Here is a 26,833-nt window from a genome sequence, read left to right on the forward strand (position 1 = left end):
CAAGATGCCTCTTGATTTCTGTCAGTTCCTCCCTCATGCTGAAGTCCCTTCATACAATATCTCATGTAATTCAAATGTCTCCCACCTTAAGGGGCAGCTTTGTGGGGAGGAGCAGTACAGACAGCTGCAATGTAGAAGAGCAGGAAAAGCTCACTGCACAAGCAGAATTCTCACGCCTCTTTGGATCCAAGTCAATACCTTGCCATATTCTGGAGTAAAAATTAAGATTCCAAACGAGCCTTTTACAGCTCCAGTAAAGCAAACTGTGTGTTTATTTAAGGGCTCATTGTGTCAACACTTTAGTTCCAATGTTCTGTTTCTAATATGAGTGTTATAAAGACCATTAAGTAAAACCTATGAACCTGTTAAATACAGAAGAGTATGCTCTCTTTATTGGCATACAGTCATTACTGAAATTGGTGCACTTGTGTAAAAGTGAATGCAATTTCCATAGTTACAGGAAGTGACAAATCCAGCTGGTGGAATATATAAGCTTCATGCACAGTCTCATTTATTTAACAGATAATAGAAGTCTAGGTTTAAAAAACAAATGCAGAAGATCATGGAAAGCTGTATTCCTCAGTATTTTATGTTAAAACAAATGGGAGAAGCTGTAAATACCTTAGCCCCCACTGTGTTTTAATTTCTGAAGCCAATTTCTATGATTCTTACTTTAAAAACAACAACAGTTTTTCAAATAGTCAGGTTTATATTCCTCAGAACTGGCTTTTCTTCTCTTTTAAAACTAGATTGAATTTATGTAAAGGGGTGGGGGATCTGGACAACAGAATTCTTTTGTGCAGTTCTTTCTGTGCATGTTTACCTAGAAGGCAAATCCCATGGAATGTAATAGGACTTACTCCCAAGTGCATATATGACTGTAACCTTAGCTAGCATTCTTTAGCCAAACTTTTTAAAAAAACTTGTAAATTTAGTCAGCACAATTATATTTAAAAACAAATACCAAGAGGCCTCCATCATAATGGCTTATTTGATGTTTTGAAATTCACAAGAAGTCACAATGCTTGTTGACAGCTCTTTGGGAAGAATAGGTTATAATAATCAGTTTGCAAATACCTGTTTTTATGAGTTCAGTTCTATCAGCCAAAAGATCATCTCTCTAGGCAGGTTAGTATGTTGCAAAAAAAAGTTTAAGGGCAAGCTTATTTTTTAAAGTGCAAACATAATTCTAGTAATAAGTTATAAGACCAGACCTAGTTATTTTATTAACCTTATGTATCGCCAAGTTATTTAATGTTTTCTGATGCAGAAGTTATAAAGTAATTAATTCAAAATAGATTCTAGCTTCTCTAACCATATGAACCATCTATCTAGAGTGTGCTTTTGAACACAGAAGTAGGATATTGAGGAATAGAGTTCCAAAGCTACAAACTCACATCATACATGTTTGTTTACTTGCACTTCATTGTTATTTGTGCTTGGATAGTCTTGGTATGTTGTACAATAAAATTATCCACATTTTACTTACATACAGTAGGATAATTCAAGAGGTGTTTTTAAAAAACAAAAACAAAACCCTACAGTTATTTTCAACAATTCCTATACTCAGGGATTGACCTTGACTTATCCAAGGATGTAACTTAAAACACTGAGAAAAGCTAAAACTAACAAACTGTTCAGAATTTTACAAAAGTGCCTTGTAAAAAAAATTCTGTAATTTAAAATAAATTAAAATACAAGAATTTAAACAAAAAATGAACTAAAGAACTTTATTGACATCACAGTACATTCAATAGCAATTTTAAGAACATTACAGCTGAAAGAGAATGGCATATTTTATAGTCTTAGTAAGCACTACTATTTTGAAAAAAAATGTAAATACAAAGAAATCCTAGCAAGTACTTAACTCCGAGCACTGTTTCAAAAAAATACAGCTATTTACAGATTATTAATTTTTTAAAAAAGGGGGTTCAGCTTTCACCTACACAGCCACAATTGTAGCCTCTATAATGAGCCTCTATAATGAGACAAGCCGTTAAAAACTCATGGAATTTTTAAATCGTATGACTAGTGCCATATCATTCCTCAGCGTTTACGACGAGGAGGAGTCATTGATCTGAAAAATAAAGAGAAAGGGAGGGAAATTAAATAGGAAAAGAACCATCAAAACCACACACACTTTAGGCTTTAAAACGTGCACTTTCTTAATTGAAAATAAATGCTAACAAAGTTGCTCCCTCCACCCCACCAAGAGAATAATGTAAAGAAGTTAGCTTAATTTGTAAATAAGTATACGTTGCAGGCATGATGAACAGAAACAGAAATAAATATATAAATCAAACAAGATACTTAAAAGAATACTACCTTGATCGTGATTTAGACTTGTGTTTGCGGCTTGCCTTCTTACCAGACCTTTGAGATTTCTCCACAGATCGCGACCGACTATGCTTTGATTTCTTAGACTTCTTTTCTTTGCTGCTGCCTGGTGACTCAGAACTGCTTCTTGTGCTAGATTCCGAACCTGAATGCTTTTTGCTCTCTTTGGTAGAACTTCTCTTGCTTTCCTGCCTAGAATCATGCCTTAATGTTTTTGATGAAATTGAATCACTGCGAGAGAGAGTTCTTTCACTATCTCTTTTCCTCTTTAATCTCTCATCATGATTACCAGCTTTACTGTCTTTTTCTTCTTTTCTCTGTTTCTCTTTGCGCTTCTCCTGGTCTCTCTCCCTCTCTCTGTTCTTTTTCTTATCTTTTTCTAGGCTCTTGCTGCGTTCCTTTTTCCTTTCCTGAACTTTACTATCATGACTGTGTTTGTGCCTGTTTCCACTTACACTTCTACGCTGGTCCTCACTTTTACGTCTATCTCGACTCCCACTGCGTGTGGAATGGCTAGCAGGTCTATCCCTCGAGTGACTATCACTTCTACGCCTCTCCCAGTTTCGGTCATGGGAAGGACTACGATTTCGTCTCCTCTCCCCTCTATCTACACTCCTGTGTCTACTAGATCTCCGCCTTTCTCTTACCTTGCCCCTACTCCTGCTCCTCTCTCTCCTGTTCCTATGAGAATAGCTCCTGCTTCTGCTGCGCCTAACCTTATGTGAAGGTGACCTGCTGTGGCTACGTCTCTTTTTCCTTTTAGGGGAGGAAGAATGTGAAGAACTGCGACTGCTGCCAGAGCTACTGCTATAGGATGAACTAGAGGCTGTGCTGCTACTGCTGCTACTGCTGCTTCTGCTGTTGCCACTTGAGCTACCACTACTTGTACTTTTTGACCTACTCCTTCCTGTTCTCTCTTTTTCTTTAACCTCTTTTTTTGGTTCAATATCTGGCGTCATTTCCTTTGGAGATTTTTTCTTTTCACTGAACACCTCCTCCACCACCACTTCTTTTGGATCCTCTGGTGGTGAATTGCTGTTTTGCTCTTTACTGGCAAGTTCACTCATCTCTTTAGCAATTTTCTCATTCTGAAGCTTTTCTTCTGCAAAAATAAGTGCATAAATAGAAAAATCATACCAAGTGAGATGGCACAGATACAAGAAAACCCTCACTATCTTGTGGCTCTACTAGGGGGCATGTATCAGAAAGGTAACACAGTATAACATTACTTCTTTTGCAATTCTTTCCATGGCCAACTGAAAGTCAATGGGACTTATTTGCATGTGGAACATTCATTAAATTGGGCTGTTATTCATCAACAAGTTCTATTTTCAAAAGGGTTTTGAAGCAAGTGTACCAATGGAGCCTAAGTAATAATGATAAATATTTATGAAAGTTAAAATAAATCAACGTTTTCGAAATTATGGAACGTAACTAGAGTACCCAAAATCAGATCCAGCAACACTTAAAAGCAAACATCACACACACTGCTGCATACATTTGTATTCTAAGCCAGAGATCTTGAATTGGTGGGCCTTGCCCCCCCAAAAGCAGGTAGCCACACACTCTCAGTAAGGTCATTGAGATGCCACCTTTTCTTTTTTTAAAAAGGCTGCTGAACTGCAACTGTAAGTTTGTGTGTTTCATACAGAAAGAGACATTACAGCTCTCATTTCCTGTCCGTCTGAATGTCTCTATATGCAGCGCAGAGGCACATTGTCCTGTTTCTTTACAATGGAGTGGGAGCCCTATACATAGCCATATCCAGGTGAGAACCAAAAGCGTTAACTTGCCACTCCTTAGAAAAAATCCAAGATACAAACAAAGCTGGAAGCCTATCTGCCCATGTAGTTTGAATCTGCCTCCTAACACCTCTGCCACCTCCCCAGGGCAGGGTTCCTAGAAATGACAGCTGTTGATGTTATGTGCCTTCAAGTCGATTACGACTTATGGCGACCCTATAATAATAATAATAATAACAATAATAAAATTTTGTTAGTTGCCTATCTGGCCGAATTAACGGCCACTCTAGGCGACGTACATTTCCAATAAAATACAATATAAAGCCAATAAAAACATACTCAACCATTAAAAACACAACTCTTTCAAGTGGTCAGCAACATAAAAAACCTAACCCTCCCCAGAAGTGCCATAGGCCTGTCTGAACAGCCAGGTTTTTAAGGCTCGGCGAAAGCCTATCAAGGAGGGGGCATGGCGGAGATCGAAAGGAAGGGAGTTCCAGAGGATAGGGGCCACAATTGAAAATGCCCTCTCTCTGGTTCGCACCAGCCTAGCTTTTTCAGCTGGGGGAATCGAGAGAAGGTCTTGTGTGGCTGATCTAGTTAGGCGGCCTAATTGGTGATGCTGGAGGCGCTCCTTAAGATAAACTGGGACGAAACCGTATAGGGCTTTAAAGGTCAGTACCAGCACCTTGAATTGGGCCCGGTAAACAACTGGTAACCAGTGTAGATCTATTAACACTGGTGTGATGTGATCACGGCGATGACAGTTCCCAATTAAACGAGCCGCCGCATTCTGTATCAGCTGTAATTTCCGGATCGTCTTCAAGGGCAGCCCCACGTAGAGTGCATTACAATAGTCTAAGCGAGAGGAGACCAGGGCATGTACCACTCGTGGGAGCAGGTGGACAGGAAGGTAGGGGCGCAGCTTCCGTATCAGATGAAGTTGATACCAAGCTGCCTGGCTCACTGCCAAAACCTGGGCCTCCATGGACAGTTGGGAGTCGAGAATGACCCCGAGGCTGCGGACCTGGTCTTTCAGGGGTAATTTTACCAGGTCTATATCTCCCAACTTATTCTTATCTCTGACGAGCAATACATCGGTCTTATCAGGGTTTAGTTTCAGCCTATTCCTTCCCATCCATTCACTAATGGATTCCAGGCACTTGGACATGGTATCTACAGCCAACCTTGGTGAGGACTTAAACGAGAGATAGAGCTGAGTGTCATCCACATATTGGTGACACTGCAGCCCAAATCTCCTGATGATGGCCCCCAGCGGTTTTACATAGATGTTGAATAGCATGGGGGAGAGGATAGAACCCTGTGGCACTCCACAATTGAGAGGCCAAGGGTCTGAGACCTCATCCCCCAAAGCCACCCGTTGGTGCCTGTCAGAAAGATAGGAATGAAGCCACCGTAAAACGGTGCCCCCTATTCCTAATCCTTCCAGGCGATCTAAAAGGATACTGTGGTCAACAGTATCGAAGGCCGCTGAGAGGTCCAGGAGGACGAGGAGGGTATGTTCTCCCCTATCCAACGCCCTCCTCATATCATCCACCAGGGCGACCAAGGCTGTTTCAGTTCCATGTCCAGTCCTGAAACCCGACTGGAATGATCCAAATAATTTGTTTCATCCAAGTGTGCCTGCAACTGTTTGGCCACCACTCGCTCAATCACCTTGCCCAAGAATGGTAAGTTAGAGACTGGGCGGAAGTTGTTTAACTCTTGAGGATCCAAGGAGGACTTTTTCAAGATGGGATTGATTATTGCCTCCTTGAGGGCTGATGGGATTGCACCCTCTTCCAAGGATGCATTTCCCACTGCCTTGATCCTTTCGCTCAGCCTCTCTTTACAGCTCATAATGAGCCATGATGGGCAAGGATCTAGTAGACACGTGGTTGGCTTCACAGTCGAGAGCACCTTGTCCACTTCCTCGGAAGGAAGAGGCTGAAAACGATCCCATCGGACCGGAATGCAACTATGAATCAGTGACCTCCAATAGTATTAGTCATGAACCACCCTGTTCAGATCTTGTAAGTTCCTTTATGGAATCAATCCATCTCTTGTTTGGCCTTCCTCTTTTTTTACTCCCTTCTGTTTTTCCCAGCATTATTGTCCTTTCTAGTGAATCATGTCTTCTCATTATGTGTCCCAAGTATGATAACCTCAGTTTCATCATTTTAACTTCTAGTGAGAGTTCTGGTTTAATTTGTTCTAACACCCAATTATTTGTCTTTTTCGCAGTCCATGGTATGCACAAAGCTCTCCTCCAACACCACATTTCAAATGAGTTGATTTTTCTTTATCCACTTTTTTCACTGTCAAACTTTCACATCCATGCATAGAAATCGGGAATACCATGGTCTGAATGATCCTGAGTTTGGTGTTCAGTGATACATCTTTGCATTTGAGGACCTTTTTTCTAGTTCTCTCATAGCTGTCCTCCCCAGTCCTAGCCTGATTTCTTCACTATTGTCTCCCTTTTGGTTAATGACTGTGCCGAGGTATTGATAATCCTTGACAAGTTCAATGTTCTCATTGTCAACTTTAAAGTTACATAAATCTTCTGTTGTCATTACTTTAGTCTTTTTGACATTGAGCTGTAGTCTTGCTTTTCATTTATTTCATTTCATTTCATTTATTATACTTGTATACGGCCCCATAGCCGAAGCTCTCTGGGCGGTTTACAGTAACTAAAAACAAATACAATTTAAAATACTTCATTTAAAAAACAATTTAAAACACAATTTAAAAATTCAAAACAATATAAAACACATGCTAAAATGCCTGGGAGAAGAGGAAAGTCTTGACCTGGCGCCGAAAAGATAACAGTGTTGGCGCCAGGCACACTTCGTCAGGTGCTTTCCTCTTTAACTTTCATCAGCATTCGTTTCAAATCATTACTGGTTTCTGCTACTAGTATGGTATCGTCCACACATCTTAAATTATTGATATTTCTCCCTCCAATTTTCACACCTCCTTCATCTTGGTCCAATCCCACTTTCCGTATGATATGTTCTGCATACAGATTAAACAAATAGGGTGATAAAATACACCCCTGTCTCACACCCTTTTCTATTGGGAACCAATCGGTTTCTCCATATTTTGTCCTTAAAGTAGCCTCTTGTCCAGAGTATAGGTTGCGCATCAGGACAATTAGATGCTGTGGCACCACCATTTCTTTTAAAGCATTCCATAGTTTTTCATGATCTACACAGCCAAAGGCTTTGCTGTAATCTATAAAGCACAGGGTGATTTTCTTCTGAAATTCCTTGCTCTGTTCCATTATCCAACGTATGTTTGCAATGTGATCTCTGGTGCCTCTTCGCTTTCTAAATCCAGCTTGGACGTCTGGCATTTCTTGCTCCATATACGGTAAGCGCCTTTGTTGTAGAATCGTGAGCATTACTTTACTTGCATGGGCTATTAAGGCAATAGTTCAATAATTACTGCATTCCCCGGGATCCCCTTTCTTTGGAATTGGGATATATATTGAATGCTTCCAGTTTTGGGCCATTGTTTAGTTTTCCATATTTGACTAATTTTATCCTGACGGCATTGCTCTCAGCTTCTTCAACACTCTCAAACCCCCTCACCACGTTAAAGTGTGCATCGTAAAGGGGGAGAAATGACAGAGTTCTGCCTAAAAGCTGCCTCCAATTGCACAAATCCCTTCTGGGAGGCAAGCCAGGAGGTTTTGTTCCAGACTTGTTTTCCAGTGGCAAGTGAGAACAGCAGAGGCTGCTGCAACCAGTGGAAAGTGTGCACAGCCATGTGGCAGGCAGCAGAGGCATGTCTGGGGGAGCTTTACATCAATCATTACTACATGGAAGAAATCTTTTAGCAGATTTTTTTTTACACACTTGTAGCAATACAGTTCACCAACCAACCACATAATAAGTTGGTCTGTATTACCCTTTGTTGTATACCCTTGCATAGTTATTGTGAGGCACCAAAGTATTTCACAGACCAGAGCTGGAAATGTTTCAAAAGTCATCTACTCCAATCCTCTGCCAAGCAAGAAATCCACTAACTACAGCATGACAACATTAGTAGGGAAAGAAAATATGAATAGTATTTTTCTTTGCTGTGTTTTCATCTTGTCTTGTGATAAAATAGGGTGGTTGTACGTGTCCAGTTGTAATGGTGAGGGAAATTCAAGATGGACTGAAATCACAAATTGCTAGATCTCTATGAGAAAGGTTTTTCCCTTCACCATCTCAGTTCCCTCGCTGCTGATACAAGCTTGGTAATCTCACTGCCGCTATCAGAAGTCAAAACAGGGAAATCTGTATCAAAAACTTTATGATCATTAAACTCCCTATTAGGAGACCACGGTACACCGTAGTGTTTGTGGGCATGCCCCTTGGGATATTTTCCCAACCTGGGAGTCCCCCTGAGCTAAAAGGGTTACATCACAGGAAGACCTCTATTTATGCTCCAATCCCTTTTCTCTTCATAAGTACCATAATAATTAGGCATGGCAAAATATTAATAATTAATAATAGACACCCAACTTGTGTGATTTATTATACATTAAAGATAAAAATTTAACAAATACATGTTTTTACTAGAACTGGTTGCAAATGCAATTCAGCTGGCTTTGAGGAGACTGGAATTTAATGCAGAAAATGCAGTTATTTGTACCACGGATAAAGCCACCATTCAGAGCTATTATGTGTATTGTTATTTACTTTTGCAGATTGTATTTTGTATTGTTTTATTGATGCATTTTTATACTGTATTTTATATTTGTGTTTTTTGTAAGCCGCCTTGAGGGCCTTTGGCCAAAAGGCGGGGTATAAATAAACTAATAATAATAATAATAATAATAACAACAACAACAACTAGAAATTAAGTAAGCAAAATAGCTTCGCAAGCTCATAAGCACAGATAGAAAAACAAACTCATTAAATATTCTTCTCTCCTGGTATCTCACATATTCTTAGTTACTGAGAATACACTTCTTTAGGACCTGCACAAAGATCTGGAGTTTGGATGCCTTAGGCAGTACTAGTGTAACCTGGCAATCTCATTGCATTCAGAGGAATCTTTATAACGTGGGTGTTCCTGGAATCTGTACTGGAAAGACTGGGTTTCTCCACGGTATAGCTCCATTATATTAATTCTACTTTTCTTCTGCCTGAAGATTCTGTCAGATTCTTTTCTTGGTAGATTATGGATGGGAGCCAATCCTTGTTTATCAAACTCTTTATCAGGTACCTCTTGGGAATCACAATGTCCAAGGACTTTCTGTCTGTGCTCTTGGTAGAGGGCAAGGTCACCCGAAGCTAAACTATTTGGAATTGTGAACCAGTAACAGAGCATAGAGAAATTCCCCAATTACCTGAAGAATAAATGCATACATCCTGTAGCTCAGGCAAGTGTACAGCATATATTATTATAGGTAAGTTTACTTGTCCTAGATTTAAAAAATAAAACATGTTATTTCCATAAAGGTTGGCTCCCATGTTGCAAGTCAGGGTACAAGATGACTCATAAGTCTTTGGTTCAAAACCACCACTGTTCTAGTCAATTCTGAACCAAACACACATCCTACCTTCCAGCTGTTTCTCTAGCAATAGTTGCTGTTCTCTCTCCTTTCTCCAAAATGCTTCTTGTTTTTGCCTGATTCTGTATCGCAGTTCCTCCTCATCAGTATCGGATGACTCAGAGGCTCTGTCACTCCTCTCATCGTCACTGTCTCCTGATCCATAACCACCCAGTCCACCTGCGTGCATAAAGCCTAGTCTATCACGAGGGAAGATTAATCCTGGTTCTTAATATTTCTGCAGGGCAAAGAGGAGAGTATATTGCCCATCTTTCACTTCTTCACTGAAGAAGCCACTTATTCTGGAGGAAGTGCCAATGGTGGTTGACTGGATGTTCAAGGCCCACACTTTGACCTGTTGTTCAGTATCTGGTTTTACTTCTTCCGGAATAGCTTGCCATGTTTTCCAGCAAGCAATCGCTATGATTACATACTTTCCTGCTAAGTATATGGGTAAAAAAGCTCTTTACAGAGCCAGTACCAAATGCTTAGTGTACATCAGCAAGAGCATATACACAGGAGTGCAGTGCCTAAGACTTGTCCCTGAAGACATCTTTGCAATGATTTCAGCCAGCTTCAATATCCAGAGCTTTAAAAAGTCCCAAATGCCAATCAATTTTCTACTGTTCAGAAAAGACTGTACATTAAAGAGGTACAGATATGTAATAGGAATGGACTTCTCTTCCCCCAAAAGATAGATCTGGAAAAACTAACAAAACTAGCAGAATATAGAAGCATTTTTACTTCTCCAAGGTCTCTTAAATCTTAATATTAGTTTACAAATACATTTAAGCTAATGTGAAGGAATTCATCACTAGTGGTCAAAATATGTAATGTTACATATTAAAATTGTATTATTAATGTTCAACTGACATTGCAAACATTTTCTGAATTTCATATCCAGCATATCCCAATATTATGTAAACACTGGCTATGAGAACTCAAAATATACATTTGTTGTATGGATTTTTGGCAGGACAAAATAGTATATTTTTATCAGTTGTCTCATTTGTTTTATTTAAACACACACTAACACAACTGAACTAAAAACAGGAGGAAAAAAACCTTCAAATTCACTGTATATATCATATGAGCTATCTGATCCAAAAGTCTTTCATTTACAGGACTTATACTTACAATGGAAAGAATGCTACAGTAGTTTTACAGATTTCAATAGGTTTGTGAGATTTATTTGTGAAATAAACCCTTTCTAAGAAACACAAAAGTTATCAGATGCTTGCCTAATGCATGTTGGATAGTTTCAATACTTATTTAGAAAAGCAAGCCAAAGCAATCTCCCCATTAACTCCCTCTCAAAAATCAGGAACATACTTACCAAGTCCAGTAAGGGAAGCCAATGCACTGGACTGTGCCAGCTGTTTTGCAGGAGCTTTGTATCACATCAACAACAGGAACAACATGTTAACACAAATAGCCACGATTTCATAGTCATGAGAGTCTATGGTATTGTTAAATCTACTACTATTGCTGTTTTGTGGAGGAGAGAAAAAACATTAAAAACGTAATCCATTGAAAACCCAGTTATTTCCTGGTCATGAATGTTTAGAAATTTAAACTGTGAATTAATAGTGAATATATTAATTTCCTATAATTATACATTTCCAAGTTAATAAATTGCATCTGCAGGCAGAACAGTATTTTCTCACAACTATATGGAATAAAGTTACCTATTTTTGTAAAACGCGCACACACACATACTAATTCATTCATTATTCAAGTTTGCTTTAGGTTTTGCTCAACTAAATCTGGACTAGAATTATCTAAAAATATTTAAACACAAAAATGTTACAGTAATTTAAAATAAATAAATACGATTCTATAGGAAAGAAATGGAATAACAAGGAATAACAAGTTAACTCACAATACACTGCACAGAACAATAAACTGCACAGGACAACAGTATACGATATTACAACTGAATTTTTGCAGCTTTTCTCCCTTACATATAGATTGCTTTTAGGTAAATATATGGATTTAAACTGTTCTAGGACATGCAAAAGGATATTTAATGAAGCTACTACAACGCCTAAGCATACCTTTTATTGCTTTACGATGGACATCCTTAGCCACATAATAAATTTCTTCATTTGTGACATCTAGGAGAATTTCTGTCAGCAGCATTTTTGTCAGCAGCATCTAAACAATTAAAAATAAAAAGCTACTAGTTCAAACACTATTCTCAGCATACCCTTGAAATTCTGTTTGGTTCTTTAGGTTAAAGAGGCATTATTACTCCCTTTTATCCACCATTTTATTGAACTATTGATGAAAGAATTGACCCCATAATTTGCAACTGCTGACTTGGCCTTATGTTCAACCACAAGCAGCATACTTTATATATTGATTTAAAAATGTACCTATTTGTTGAGTATGCATAGCAGTGCACCTTTGCATTCATTCATGTGAAGTTAAGTAACAACAGGGGAAACAGGTTTTGGAAGGGGAGAGACAAACAAGCACTTTTTAAAAAAACTAAGTGCGCAATCCAACTTGTAGGAGGCTGGCAGCGGCGGCAGCGGAGCTGGCGAAAGGGGCCACCACATCCAACCTCCATTCAGGTGCTGCTGGGAGGCGAGCATGCTGGTTGCACTGGCAGGGCACGGCGGAAGGAAACAAAATGCATGTTTCCTTCTCCCACCCCTTTACTGGGTGTATTGGCTGCTGGGACGAAGGGCTGCAGGATCGAGCCAAATGGGCTCAGGATGCAGCAGAAGTCCTCCTCTCCCTGGTTCTGCCCCTGACCTCCCTGAACACCCCATATTTGGGCCTTCTGCCAGCTCCAGTTGCACCAATTTTGGCTGGGACCAAGTGGTGGCGGAGTCCCCTGGCTGCGCTATGGCTGCACCTAGGTGGAGGATGTCTGCCAGCAGAGTGTGGCAGTACCAATACCCTTCCTCGTCCTCTGCAGCTCCTCCGCATCCTGAAGTCCCTCAGACTGGCATATCTACCAGGTGGATTGTGCCCTTTGGAAATTAAGATCCTAAGATCCCATGCCAGGAATCAAAAGCTTGAACAGTCAGAAGTTTGATCACTCATACATTTTGGGGTATGCTCAGTGTGCCTGTCTTGACATTAGCCATTCCCTCCCTCCCTCTCCTCCCCAGTCATCTTATATCAGCACTGTACTGATGATATCTAGTGCTATTCCAGCCCACAACTTTACAAAATGCTATTATCTGTCTAATCTCATGCCTACATTTGGTTCCAGGTTCTTTCCCACATTGGTCAAATGTGTACTGCTTAAGAGCTGGGACTATCATCACATCAGGCTGTGCATACAGGCTTTTCCTTTTTGCCTTAATGGCTACCAGCAGAAGCACAGTTTATCCAGTCTAGCATGATCGCTAGCTATCTCCACCACTAACTCAAAGGGACCAGCTTTTACTAATAACTAAGGGTGCAAATTTTAATTGTTTAATTGATAGATTAATTAACAGAGTGATTAAAGATGTTTTTATTCAACTAAAAAGGCTTCATTGACTTTTAAAAATAATAATTTTTTTTAATATAAGTAAGTATAAACACAACAGATGGCAGGCAGGATTTTCAAATGCACTCTCTCTTCAGTTTCATACAGGAGGGAATGCCTCTTCTAAGATGGTACTTGCTGCAACATATAGGCACACTATGTAAAAACGGAGTATGCTTTCTTCTTCAAACTACAATTTTAGTCATATGCATTTTAATCAAATCAATTAAATCTGCATTATTCAATAACTGACTATGATTTCTTTAAACAAAATGAACAGAATTAGTCCTAATATGCAGACACATATAGGCAAGGCCAATAGAACAATCCCATATTTATCCATACCATCTGATACTCTTTTTCTTCCTCTGTCATTTCTGGTTCACTTTGCTCCTCTTGAGGAGCTGGAGAGGGACTCCTACTGACTTTTCCAATACTTGTAGCCTCTACATTATCAAGATCTTCCTCTTCATCATCACTATCCTATAAGGAAAGGTAAATTAAATAGATAAAATATATTTATATTTAATGATTAACAACACATTCATATTGAAAATTTCAGCAATTCATGTTGATAGCAAAACCAGGAATAGAAAACACATTTCTTTATATCAGGGATGGGGAACCATCCAGCCTACAGGCCAATCTTGGCCCTCCAAGATGTCTAATTTGGCCCATCAGGCTATTTCCCCAAAACCACGCCCATCTGCCCATCAGCTGACATCACTGGTGACATCAGCTGATGGGCAGGAAGACAGGGTTTAATCCTGCACTCACTGTGTACCCTTACACCCCTTTGCAAAAGCCACCACCCTTCACCTTTAAAAACTGGAGCATGCAGGTGAGTAGTGGTGGGTGAGGGACTACTCAACCCTCTGCTCACAAAAAGGAAAAGCGGAGTTGCTTCAAAGGGTGCTTTTGCAAGTAGCCACTCCTGCCTTCTCTTTTAAACATTGGAATGAGGCCAATCCTGATAAGGATCTGGCCCATGGAGCCAAAAAGGTTCCCCACCCCTGCTCATTATTTATTACTATGTTTGATATCCTTTAGATTTAGTGGACTGACAATACACTATGGAAGATTTGGTTAGCCTGCTACCTTTACTTCTGTCACTGGACCAAAATAGTTTTCAACTTTCTAAAGTATATAACTACTATTAAACTGAAATGCATATTTCATGTACATCACATCACCAGCAACAACACGGAACATTTTCCACTTACAAATTTACTTTTCTGAGGTAACCGAGGTCCATCTTCTTCTCCTGGTTGAACATTTTCCTTTTTTTCTTTCTTAGACAATTGAGAACGCTGCTGCTCCATCCTCTCTTTCTCTAGCTTCTTTTGCTTTTCTCGTTCCATCTTTTCTAGGCCCTCACGAATCCAAGCAGGTAGAGTCCGGCGTTTAACAGCATCTAAAGATTCATAAAGAATGGCAGTTTCTTAAACAGGAACCCATTCATTTTCTTTCTGAGCTCATCAGATAACTGATGTGTTTGAGGTGCATAGAAAGCTACAGGGGCTGTCCCCCTCCCTCCCTAAATCCTAATTCTCTAGGCCAATAGACATTGTGGTGGCAAACACATAGAGTTGGGATGCAGCTAAGCTGCTAAAGGGCATGTGTCATTGAAGTGCAGCACATGCATTCTTCCAACATTTTCTCTCCTTGGGCTCAGGGACCAGCTTGCCAAGCTGTGCTACAACTGATAATAGGAGCTGGTTCAGCCCAAGTCACTATATACATTAAAGTGAATAGGCTGAGGACATACCAATTTGAGGCGGCTCCTGTTTCACAGGCAATGTAATAGGTGAACGCTGACGATCTCTGAAAGCTGGCCTTTCCCTTCGATTCTGAGGTGTCGCAGGAGGTGCTGGAGGGCCTGGAGGACCTGGTGGTCCGGGCTGCCAGTAAGGTGGATGAAACCCACCTTGAGGTGGACCAAAAGAAGCCCCATGCTGAAAGAGTAATGAAGCTCATTTTCCTTCAAATCAATGCTATGCTTTTCCTAACTTTAACATTTGGTTTGTCTGCAGAATGCACCGTAGGAATAACAAGCACCCAAACACACATAAAAAGCCTCAACGTCTGCAGTGTTTTATGTTTTCTACTGTGGATTCCAAAACCTCTACATTTTGATTTGGAAGCATTGGCTGGGACCTAAAGAGCTACTCTAGTTCTGTCCAAAAGGATTTCTCCTTTTTAAATTTTTCTATTCCATGTTGTATTAAAGTGATATTTGAAAGTCTAGTTTTAGAAGCATTTCAGAAGCACAAGCGCAAAGAAACCTTGGAAGTGTGAACTAGTTACGCGTTTCTTTGGATTTGAGCCATCGGTTTTAATCATTTCATATCATCAAGATACTCCTAATGTTTTTAGCCTTTCCATTGCAATAGTCTGGAGACACAATAGGGAGTGTGAAAACTGGGTCTTTTAACAAACATGGTATATAGTCTTCTTTAATATACAAGAATTGTTACTCTTCTGTAATGATGCCAGTTTTGAGCACCTGAAAGAATGGATTAGTCTTCCCCAATGTAGTGCTCATCAGGTGTTTTGGACTACAACATCCATTAGCACTAGCCAGCAGAGCCAATGATCAGGATGAGAGAAGCTGTAGTTCCAAATAAGTAGAGGGTATCAGGTTGGCAGCAAAGGGAGGGGAGAAGGCTGTTGTATATGAATGAAGCACAAAGTATTATCTTTTTTATTTTTAATACTCTCAAAAAATTAGGAATGTCAACCAATTTATCATCTGGATTGTAATATATCTGCACCTTACTAAAAGTTCAATATAAGCCCTTTTCAATATTTTTAAGGGATAGCATGTATTCTCCAAAATGTGAAATTGACAATTTCAGAAAGAATGTTGATTAATAATAATGAGAAATAAAAGACCACCTAATTTTAATATTCTGTTCTCTATCCATTTCAGAATTTAGAATAGAGGGATTTCACATTACTATAACACACCAGAAACAAACTGGAAAAAGTCAACTCCATTCAGTATTTTTTTTTGAGGGGGGGGAAGAGTTTCAGGGGGGTTATAAACCACTTTTGAGGTTTTATGCATCAAGTGGTAAATAAATTTTGTTGAATAAATAAAGTAGATATATTGCTTTGAGCTGAATATTGTCAGCCTGCCTTATTGTTCAAAGGAAAGCCACTGCAGCTGCAGAAAGCCAGCTTAGCAGGACAAGGCATCTAAGTTTCTTTCTTCTTTAAAAATCATACTTTGCACATGGTCCTGTGAGCTGAAAATTGGTTTATGCTATCTATGTTTTAAGCAAAACATTTTTTGCCTCTTATTGTTTATTGTAATTTTTAATCATTATATATTGTATTTTTAATATTGTTTTGTTGTAAGCTGCCCAGGGAATATTTGTTGGTGGGCAGCTATGTAAATGTTATTATTTATAAATGAGTGCAGCCTGAATAGTAATGTCCCTTTCAGTCTTAGCTCCAACATTTCAAGATGAACATTTTTATCTGTCTTTTGAGCTTCAGTTGACATTAACATTCGCAGCATTAAAAAAATTAGATAAGGACAGGAAAAAGATAACGTGAAATGTCTATGTTTAACAAATGTGTGTGGATTTAAAATATAAGTTGAAATGGAAATATAAAGTTCAAAAGCCGGTATCACAACATATTTGACTGCCAAATATTACACTTTATAACTCTGTATAACACTATAACACTGACACGTTCATAATGGCAATTTGGAAAACTGTAGGCATGCTTAAGTGCCACTAAAATGAATGGAACCTGGCACACTTAACTTTCTCTGGATTGCACTGAAACGCCCCAACACTCAAAAATGTAAGTGTGCATAGCAGTCCTTGCAGGCTCCCTTCAGTCTGCACATCTAAAGAAATATGCACACCAATGTTGCTTTCTCCACTAAAATGAACAGAGATGATTTTTCTGGTAGAGGTGCTCCTTCCACATTTTGGAACCAGGAAAAACAGCTGAATCGGAGTTATTGGCTACAATTTTGCCTAGTTCTACACTTCTAAATTATAGTATTTAAGAGAGGCATAAGGAGGCTTAGTTGTGTGCAAGATGACAAACTTCATTTCCGAAAATGATATAGGTATGAAGTCAACTTTATGAATCAAGTCAAACTGGTGAGAGATGTAAAAGATTTGCTAGATCATCTGAACTATCTTTCTTAAAAAACAGTTCCTTCTTAAAATACATTCGCTCATGTATTTAAACATTTTGTTCTCTTTAATATTTTTGTCTTTTACACAAAACTTATTGCATTGGAAAACAAGAAGCTATTTTAACAACCAATTTATAAAGGGATGTTTACAATGCAGGTGGTTTGCAGAATGACAAACTGTATCTGAGTAAACAATAGGCTCTATTGTAGACTGTTGAAAATCAGTGCTAGAGGCACAACTCCATGGAATGGACTCTGCATGGTTACAACATTTAAGCAACAAATGTTTCACCTGATAGTCAAACTGGTTCACTGGGCCCATTGCAAAGTTATCTGGTGGTGGTCCCCCAAAATTGTGATTATTTTGATTAAATATATGCCTGTTGTCAGGGACAAATTCCCCACTGTCCTGACTGTTGCTGTCTTCAGATGGAGGAACAATATCCATTGGGCCTGGAGCTGGAGGAATCCATGGCTGCTCTGGAGGCGGATGAGGGGGTTGGTGGGGCATGCTCCATTCTGTTTGGATTTAAAACCATAATGTTAACAACTCACTTTGCTCAATTTCCTCTCTTGAGACTATCAAAATAGTCTTTGATGTGAAATAAACACAAGAATATATAATATAATATAATATAATATAATATAATATAATATAATATAATATAATATAATATAATATAATATAATATAATATAATATAATATAATATAATAGGCATTCATTTTTGGGTCCAGACTATCTATGGCAATCTTTCTTGATTTTTGTACATTAGATAAATGTGTCACAACATCTGTCATGATCAGGGAGGTTTTGTGTTGCTTCATCTAAGACATGTTAAGAGGACTTGGAAAAGGATCATGAAACAAACCAGTGGGGAAGAACAATGCTCTTGGTTAGAGCATCTGAGGCCCATTTCTTTCCTCAGGCACATACTAGGCACACAGGCAGAACGCAGTATGAAAAATCCTTCAACTAAACATCCCTATACTGTACCATTAAGAAGACATACAAGGGTGTAGGAACCTAAAAAATCCTTCAGGGTCTCCACATTGCCTGAAAGCATTTACTGTGATCTCGCCATGCACGCATGGGGTTAAATGCAAAAAAGCTTTCAAAGATTAGCTTTGGATTTCCTTACAAAAGGGATGAGACAACTGTAAAACCTGGCTAAAAGTTGACCCCTCTTGACAGAAAAGGCTATTGGCCTACCATCTAGGAAAGAACAATGATTTATGCAGATCCTGGACTGCAAAGGAGGTCTAAAAAGAGTTACAATTTATATTGCAATAAATTATAGAGGATTAATAGCTTAATGTTTTAGGAGAACTATTTTGGAAACACCTTCACAATATTTAATATCAATTTTTCTACTCCAAAGGAGTGCTTTGAAAAACCTGAACTGGGGAAAAGCCAGCTCGGAATAGCCCTGGCTAAGGCCACATGAAGATGCCAGCAGACCCGTATCAATCCCCGAAGCAGTTTTGAAGTTTATTCTTTTTCTTTAAAAAAAAAAGTACATATGCCACTTTAACAAATAAAGGTCACTGCCTGAAGCATAGGGAAAGAGCAAGAACAAAGATAGTGTGCACGTCTGCAATGCTAAAGGCTTCAAAATGCTCATAAGAGGGCAGGGGAAACACTTTACTATCAGACCGGGGCCTGAATCCAAGTACTGTTGGCTGATTAAGGCAGCATCCAGGAACACATCACAGAACACAAATGGCAGAGCTACATGCTCCAATTTACATTCTGGACATTAATAGAGGGAATCACTCAAAACCAATGAAATTTAAATCTTGCAGTCACCCCACCTTTCAAAGATGTGGGCATAAAAGTGATAGAATTCAAAAGCAGAGAGGAAAGTATCTACAAACAAACCTGGCTGCCACATTCTGTTGAAGTTTGGATCACCCTGAAAGTTACCATGGTTGTTTGGACCAGGCTCCATTCCCATCTCCTGACCATTTGGCATCATCCCTTGCTGTTCCACTGCACTCTGCTGCCCTGATGCTTCTCGCTGAGCAATCCATGCTTGAGCTAATGCAGCCCAGTCAATTTGACCTAGACATAAAAACAGATTTTCAACAGACAAGATACTGTTTTCCATGGCAGAATAAGGAAGACATATTTGTTAAGCCCATCAAAATAACACCTTATTCACATGTATCTTATTCACCATGTTACAAAAAAAGTTTTTTTTAAAAAAATGTGTTCACATCATTTAAAATGCATTCAAAGAAGGTATTATTTCACATATAATCATTAGATTTAGGCTACAATCCTATACATGCGTGGGGATGAGCTGCACTGAACATAGCGGACCTTACTTCTGAATATACATGTACAGGATTGCACCATAATACCGCTTAACAGTTCATTTTTCCATCACACTTTCTTCCAATCCTCCATTCATTTTTAGTAATTTAATAAACTGAATCTGTCAGCTGTTTTCTGGGAGAATGAAACATATGTTGGTACTAATACTCTAGGTTGTTACTACATGCATACTTAAGCCTCACTGAATTTAGTGAAACTTATTCCTGAATAAAGCTACGTAGTATTGACGTCTGCCACTGCAATCCTGAACAAATTTAAATGGGAGTTAAAGATTTTAGCAGCCTACACAAAAACATATAACCCAAAAGGTACAAATGTGCATCCCACTGAAGTCAATGGGAAAATTCTCCAGCGATTTAAATGCATGTGGATTGCATCCCAGTTTTTAATTGCAGCCTCTTATTTCTCTCCTATTCCCAAAATGCTATTTTTGAAAGAAATACTTTTCAGTAGGACAATCCAAATTTACTAGGGTTTTCCAGAATTGACTGTTATAATATTGTTTCTGTGTGTCTCTCTGTTTACTATGCAAGATTCCTTGCAACAAAGTATTTTATTAGAGTCCTGGTCTTTAGTTAGAGAGCATCCTGATCTGATTAAGGTGGTCCTGGTGTTGACTACCAACATTTTTTCTTTTCTCCCCCAGAAAGACAATGGAAAAGACATACAAGACAGAATACCATAAAAAAAACACAGGGCCTACGTAGCAGAGTAGAAATAGGTTTCAGATCTAAAAGTGTCAGCAGCCTCCCCATTTTAATCTATTGCATATTGTTGTGCAAACCTTATCCTGATTAAGCTTCAATGTATATGAGAACTTGTAAAGGACTATGAAAAGCCTTACAACAAGGGGGACTTTGGAACAGTCAGTTTCAAAACATTTCAAATTTTGTCATGTTATACACTATTCTGGTTTATTTGTTCTCCAGATCTACTAGATTTTCCATTAAGACTACATGTGGTATGTTCCCTAAAAGACCTCTGAATTCAAACAGCCCCTCTGCACTCCTGACCCTTCTTACATATGCAGGGAAAAGGCAACAGGCACCACTGCTTGGGCATGCTCTAAGTCACAGAGATATTTGCAATTAAAAATCTACTATCCAGGACACAAATTGTCAATAACATCGATACACATTTTAGTGGAATGGAGCACTCACCAATCTATCAATGACTACCTACTACCTAGGGATAACTTCCCTTTTCCATTCTTCCCCATGCATTCAGTATAGATGCATCATCATAATCCAGCACACATTACAGTTTGCTCTGAATTTTAGAATTTCTTCTATTTTTTTCACAGTCTAAGGGGCCACCTGAAAGCATACTACAACAATCAGTGCTCTTGAAATAACTGTTTTAAAAGACTTCAACAGATTGCTAACACACCTACTTGAAGGCAACATGCAAGAAAATCAAAAGATGGCAAATAAAATACTAAGAAACAGATTAGCTTGACTTTTTAATATGATGGTATTTATGTTTAATTCATGACTGACAGCCTTTTCCATAGTAAGTGAAAGATCAATGCCCTAGTCCAATTCCTAAAATTCAGATCGCTATGTTAGTTTTCATCTTGAAAGTACCTTTACAGCTATTTACTTACTTGGATCTTGCTGGTGCTGAAATGACTGCATCCACTGCTGCTGATTCAAAGGCCACTGTTGCCAAGGCTGCCCACTTTGATCCCACATCTTTAGTTCTTTATATATTCTATATTTAATCAAAAATAACATTTCATATTTCAATTGAGACTTCATTTGTTTTGAGTCATTCAGCTATAAAGAGTGATATTTAACCCTTTCAAAGTCACAAGATATATTTTAATGAAAATAAAATTAACTATCCTAACTATTTCAAACAGATTAAGTAGTGTTTCTATTTTGTCCCAATTCCTGGTAGAGTCCAGCACCATTTATATACCAGACAATTTCTAACTACAGAATTGCTAACATATGAGATACAAGTAAAAACCTTGCCTCCAGAACTGTACACTTTCAGTAACCCAATCAATTTAGAGACCAAAAGACCTTAATAGGGTTGCCAGGTTCTTGGCCTGAGACTGATCCTGTATCTTTAGGAGAAGAGAAACTCAGCCAAGTGCAGGTGTTCTTGCAACCCTGTAATGGGAAAAACCACAAGGTGGAATTCTCCCTCCCTCCTCCACAACTTTTAAAGGTACAGAAGACCTCTTGGAGGCCGGGCCTGGCAAGCAAGAGGTCTTCTGTATCTTTAAAAGTTGTGGAGGGGAGAGGGAGAATTCCACCTTGTGGTTTTTCCCATTACAGAGTTGCAAGAACACCTGCACTTGGCTGAGTTTCTCTTCTCCTAAAGATACAGGATCAGTCTCAGGCCAAGAACCTGGCAACCCTAGACCTTAACTGTATAAAATATCCATACCCTATCTGAATCCCTGACAAAATTGTGAAGGAGGGGAAAAACAAGGATAAATACTTGGGGGAATAAATATATTGTGGCAAGATGTCTGGAAGAGTTGCCAAACACAGACAGCAGCCCTAAAGCACCTTCAAGGCCAAAGACCTCCCCCCCCCCCAAAGAAAGACAGAGAGGGAATGCACACTATGACTTTGAAGGGGGGACAGAAGCTAACTCATTATTGAGATACAATAAATAAATAAATATCTGTTGAGGGAACAAGATTAACTTCTACCAGCCACGCTCACATTTATAAGCCACACAAATATAAATTATACAATTAAAATCCCCCTCCCCCAATTATCTTTGGATCATAAATTACACGGCCTTGAATTGCTTCCCAAAGATGCTCAAGCGTTAATAAACCTTGAGAGGAAAGCAGCTCTAGATCTGGGAATGCTATCACTTGTTATTGATGGACAGTAAGCACCATCAACAGGCCATTGCCCTATGACAGTAGAGGGGATAGCACATGAAAGCTGGTAGTCCAGAAACATGCAGGACCTTACTCATATGGGAAACAATGGTCTTCTACTGAAAGTTCATTAAAGATTAGCTTATTCAGCAAATGCTAATACTTTAAGAACACTAAAATACAACTATAAACCCCAAAATTAAGCCCTGTCTTGAAATGCCCAAGAGCAACAGCTGATCTCTCTCTCACACATATATCTAGTTCAGTGAACATAGTACATATTCACTAACAAGCAAAAAACTTTGCGGTTTAAGAATGTACCTATAGCCCACAGATATTTCTATCAAACTTTAAAAAGCAGGAAAATTGGGCAGCTATAGTGAATGCACCAGGGGAGCAGGAGACCTGACCTCGTCTCCGAAATATTGGACTGCCCTACAAATTTGTCAAAATGCAAACACAATTTGGGTTGGTCTTTCACAGTCCAACCCACTTGCTGTGTAGCTTGGAAGCATTTGGTAATATAATTTAGTAAATTAATTAAATCAGCCAGGCATTTTTTAAACTTTTAAACTGCAGTAGATGAAGGTCAGAGTATGGGGCAAGGTCAGTAATAGGATTACAGGTCCTCTGTGAACATGGCTGATTTTTAATGAATTTCAACAGATTATGAGAACTCCAAGGAGTCCAAAAGGGGTCTGGTTTTTTCTCTCTCTCTTTAAACTCTCGATTCTTTCTGACTGTTTTGTGTATCGTCATGAAAATTGAAAGGATTGTTAAGCAAGCGTTTCTGAGTTCAGGAGTATATGTTTTGTAAGGTTTTGTTTTGAAATGAGCTTATGGGAAGCATCAGAATGGCATGGGGAGGTATTTTCAATTTAACATTGCGGAATGTGAAAAATCCACACTGGCTATAGTATACAGCCACTCTTGTGGCTGTATAATTACAGAATTTGAGGCAGCCCAAGCAGCACATGAATACTCTGAAACAGCTCTGTCCTTCTACTGTGGCAAAATGGGCACAACTTGAAAAGCCCAATTCACCATAACAAGCTTTGAAGGGTTTTTAAAAATATATTTTATTTGTTATAAATAAATATGAAAGAGAAGAGAGAGAGAGAGAGAGAGAGAGAGAGAGAGAGAGAGAGAGACCACTGGGTTGATCAGGTATAACCCCCTTCCTTACCATTTTATAAATACTACCCTAAAGCAGTATAAACTATTGAAGGGAATACACATTTCCTTCTTTGGGAGATAAAACAAACCTTGCTGGACTGTTTTCTCCCATGCCAATCTGCTTGTTCATTGAGATAATCCTCCATTTATTTCCACTCCCTATGGTAAGGCATGTAAGCACCAAGTAGAATAGACTCCCCTGTTCAATGCTGGTGTGGCCACCTGCCTGTAGAACGCGCTCTCCAGGAAGGCTTACCTGGCATCCACTTTGATGTCAGTATTTCATACCCTCTCTCAATTTTTCAAAGTCTTTACATCCTATGAATCGCTGACAACTAACATGTTTATTATGCTCCACTGAGTTTTTATTTACTATTATTGTATTTCCTTATTCTATTACAGAGAAATATTAGTATTTTTTTTATTTTCTAAGCTGCTCTAGGAATGCTGGCTGGCATTGAAGATACTTGTTATACATCTTAGAAATGACTGACTGTATACTGGATACAAAGAACCATGAGCAGAAAATTTAAAAAATGTCTAGTGCTGTTCCACAAATGCTTGCACAAGAGTTCACATGCTATTATAATAGGCAAGGTCTATAGCAGTTCAGATGATTCTACAATAGCCTGCAGAAGCTCTTGCACAAGCAGAAGAACATCTCTGGGTTTCCTTTTTGCTTCTTTGCACAACACTCTAGCACAAGATGGAGGACAATCTTTCCATGAGCGGGAAGGCATCTTCAGATCCAACCCTATGTTTTTGCCATCAGTGTTTCACAGAAGTCTTACAGTATTAAGTATCAGTGTATTGTTTTACATACTGATTTAGTATAGTTGGATTGGTGCCAGTCACTTAGAAATACTTTACTATCCCAGATCTGTATGTACTGCCCCTCATGAACTATGACCTTTTCCTTCTGTCTTTTCTTTCATATCTTAATGCCCTACTCTTCTGATAAGCCAAGATATAATATTCCAGGCTTGTAATTTATGGAGAAAAGTCCCAGTTCTTTCTGATGCTGTTGGATTTAGAAGCCAGGAATGAGCTAATCTTCTAAACATTAATATAAATTTAGACATATGCTATCAGCCCTGGGTTTTTAAAACCTTTTGAAGAAACAGAAGACACAGCAAATAATCCTATAGGCACCTAGTACATAGGAAAAATTAACTCTATAGTGCATTTACATATAAAATGGTCCAAAAATTTATAAAATAGTGCCCATCTTCAGGCCTTTTCTTCACTAGTACTGCTGAATTCCAAATGTTTGGATTTTGAGATATTAGCAACTCCCCCAATCCCACTTACTTCTAAAAAAAGGTTGTAACTGATGCCATCATCTAATCATAATTAATTCTTTTTTATCTTTTAATCCTCTTATGTATATTGAGAACAGCTGGTATAGCACAGTTGGGAGGACAGCCTGGCTGGGAGTCCAGAGTCTGTGAGTTCAAATCCTCACTCATGTCTCCTGGGTGTCAAGGGCCAGCTAAAGATCACCCCCACAGTGAGTGGCTCAGGGGTTATGTGCCCTGCCACCTGTGCAGCCGTAGGCAAGCTGCATAGTCCCAAGGAGCCCAGTTGCCCCCCAGCTGGCATTTGCGGACAAGGAAGAGGCTGGCTTGTGCAGCTGTGGCAAGCTGAGCAGGCCCTGGCCAGCTGGAGAGGACTAGCCTCAGAGGAAGGCAAGGGTAAACCCCCTCTGAATACCGCTTACCATGAAAACCCTATTCATAGGGTAGCCATAAGTCGGGATCGACTTGAAGGCAGTCCATTTCCATGTATATTAAGAAGAAAATTTGCCTCTAATGGAACAAATTTCCTAATAATCTGGGGGAATATTTTACCACTTTTTTTGTATCAGGACATTCCAAACATAAATGAAAAAGGTTATCTTTTGAATTCTGGCATCTCCTCTATTTACTTTTTCTCATAGTTGTATATAATTGCCAGGGTGAAAAGCTTCAGTACAGAATCAGTGTTTAGCAATGCTCTTTCAGTTTTGCACGTGGACCCAATTCATACATTCAGCTGAGGTGGCATTGCAATAGCATGGTGATGAAAGAGAGGCACAAGACTCCTCTCTTCCATGTACAGCCTCCAGTGTGAACTGGTCCGTCTGCATGAGAAGCTTGCATGGAGGCCTGAGTTATATGGCTCTTCCCCTTCAAAAAGCATGGGAAGTATCACAAACATCAAGCTGGCATATGTGGAGAGCTCAGTTTACACTGGAGGCTGTGTATGTATAGGTGAGGAGCAGCTGACATTGGTCCTCCACTATTAAACTATTTTAGCATAAGCTAAAGTATGTTTTCATCTATAAATGCTCCCAAACTATCAAAGGGAATCTTCTTATTTTTCTTTGTTATTATTTCTTTTCAGTGTTTTCAAATCTCTCTCTCTTAGATAGACAGACAGACAGACAGACACACACACACACAGAGAGAGATATTTTTGGAAGCTGTCACATGACGGCATTATATGGGGATGTGGTGTAATGTGGCGGGTGTGAGACAAGTGAGGTGAGGGCTTGAGGGAAGCAAGGATGAGTGAGGCAGGCAGCTGTGGGGACAGCAAAGCAAGCAGGTGCGGGGCAGGCAAGGCGAGCAGGTGGGGGACAGGTGTGGGCAAGATGAATGGGTGTGGAGTGGGAGTGGAAGAGGCGGGTGTGGAGTGGGCAAGGCAAGAGCGAGCGAGCAAGCAAGCAAACAAGGTGGGTGGGCGCAGCGAATGGGAGGCTGGTATGCGGCCCAGGCATGCATGGCAGCAGTGTTTGTTGAAGATGATGCAGAGCAGCAGAAGAATGGATGAGGCAAGCGAGTTGGTGAGAGGAGTTACCTGAAAGGGTGGGGGTTGCAAAGGGGAGTGGAGTTGCCTGGGGTGGTGGGGGTGGTCGGGTTAGGGTGCGGCAGGGGATTGGGAGGTTGACAGGGGTTGGACAAGTAATTTGTATTTTTTTTATTTCACATACTTTACTTTTATTAGTAAATGTTTCAGAATTATCTTTTGTGCCTTAGAATTTGCATCCCTGAGCTAGTTGCCTACTCTTGGCAGTAGGGACTATGTGTGTAGTTGCAATACTGGACTGGAAATATTTGGCCAGTACATCACAGTTTTAAGGAAATCAGATCCTAAAAGTAAACTGCAATTGATAAATATGAAGCCAAAGAATACTGGC

The 26,833-nt window shown here is 39.4% G+C and overlaps 1 protein-coding gene across 6 annotated transcripts in view; it reads right to left on the reverse strand.

The window, feature by feature from the left end:
• Nucleotides 1-480: 480 nt before the first annotated feature.
• Nucleotides 481-26,833, reverse strand: part of PNISR (PNN interacting serine and arginine rich protein) — a 34,401-nt gene continuing 8,048 nt past the window's right edge. For 3 of the 6 annotated variants that reach the window (XM_061623413.1, XM_061623417.1, XM_061623418.1), the window contains exons 2-13: nt 21,232-21,338; nt 19,167-19,349; nt 17,578-17,804; nt 14,889-15,075; nt 14,344-14,534; nt 13,466-13,603; nt 11,688-11,787; nt 10,967-11,020; nt 9,640-9,810; nt 9,427-9,501; nt 2,326-3,439; nt 481-2,077 (exon numbers count right to left, since the gene is read on the reverse strand). In XM_061623413.1, the coding sequence (XP_061479397.1) occupies nt 2,047-2,077; nt 2,326-3,439; nt 9,427-9,501; nt 9,640-9,810; nt 10,967-11,020; nt 11,688-11,787; nt 13,466-13,603; nt 14,344-14,534; nt 14,889-15,075; nt 17,578-17,804; nt 19,167-19,349; nt 21,232-21,338 (2,578 nt within the window). In that variant the 3' untranslated portion in view covers nt 481-2,046. The remainder of the gene's footprint in view (nt 2,078-2,325; nt 3,440-9,426; nt 9,502-9,639; nt 9,811-10,966; nt 11,021-11,687; nt 11,788-13,465; nt 13,604-14,343; nt 14,535-14,888; nt 15,076-17,577; nt 17,805-19,166; nt 19,350-21,231; nt 21,339-26,833) is intronic. The other 3 variants (XM_061623415.1, XM_061623414.1, XM_061623419.1) reach the window with 3 other exon arrangements.

Source organism: Rhineura floridana, chromosome 4, assembly GCF_030035675.1.
Source record: "Rhineura floridana isolate rRhiFlo1 chromosome 4, rRhiFlo1.hap2, whole genome shotgun sequence".
NCBI lineage: Eukaryota > Metazoa > Chordata > Lepidosauria > Squamata > Rhineuridae > Rhineura > Rhineura floridana.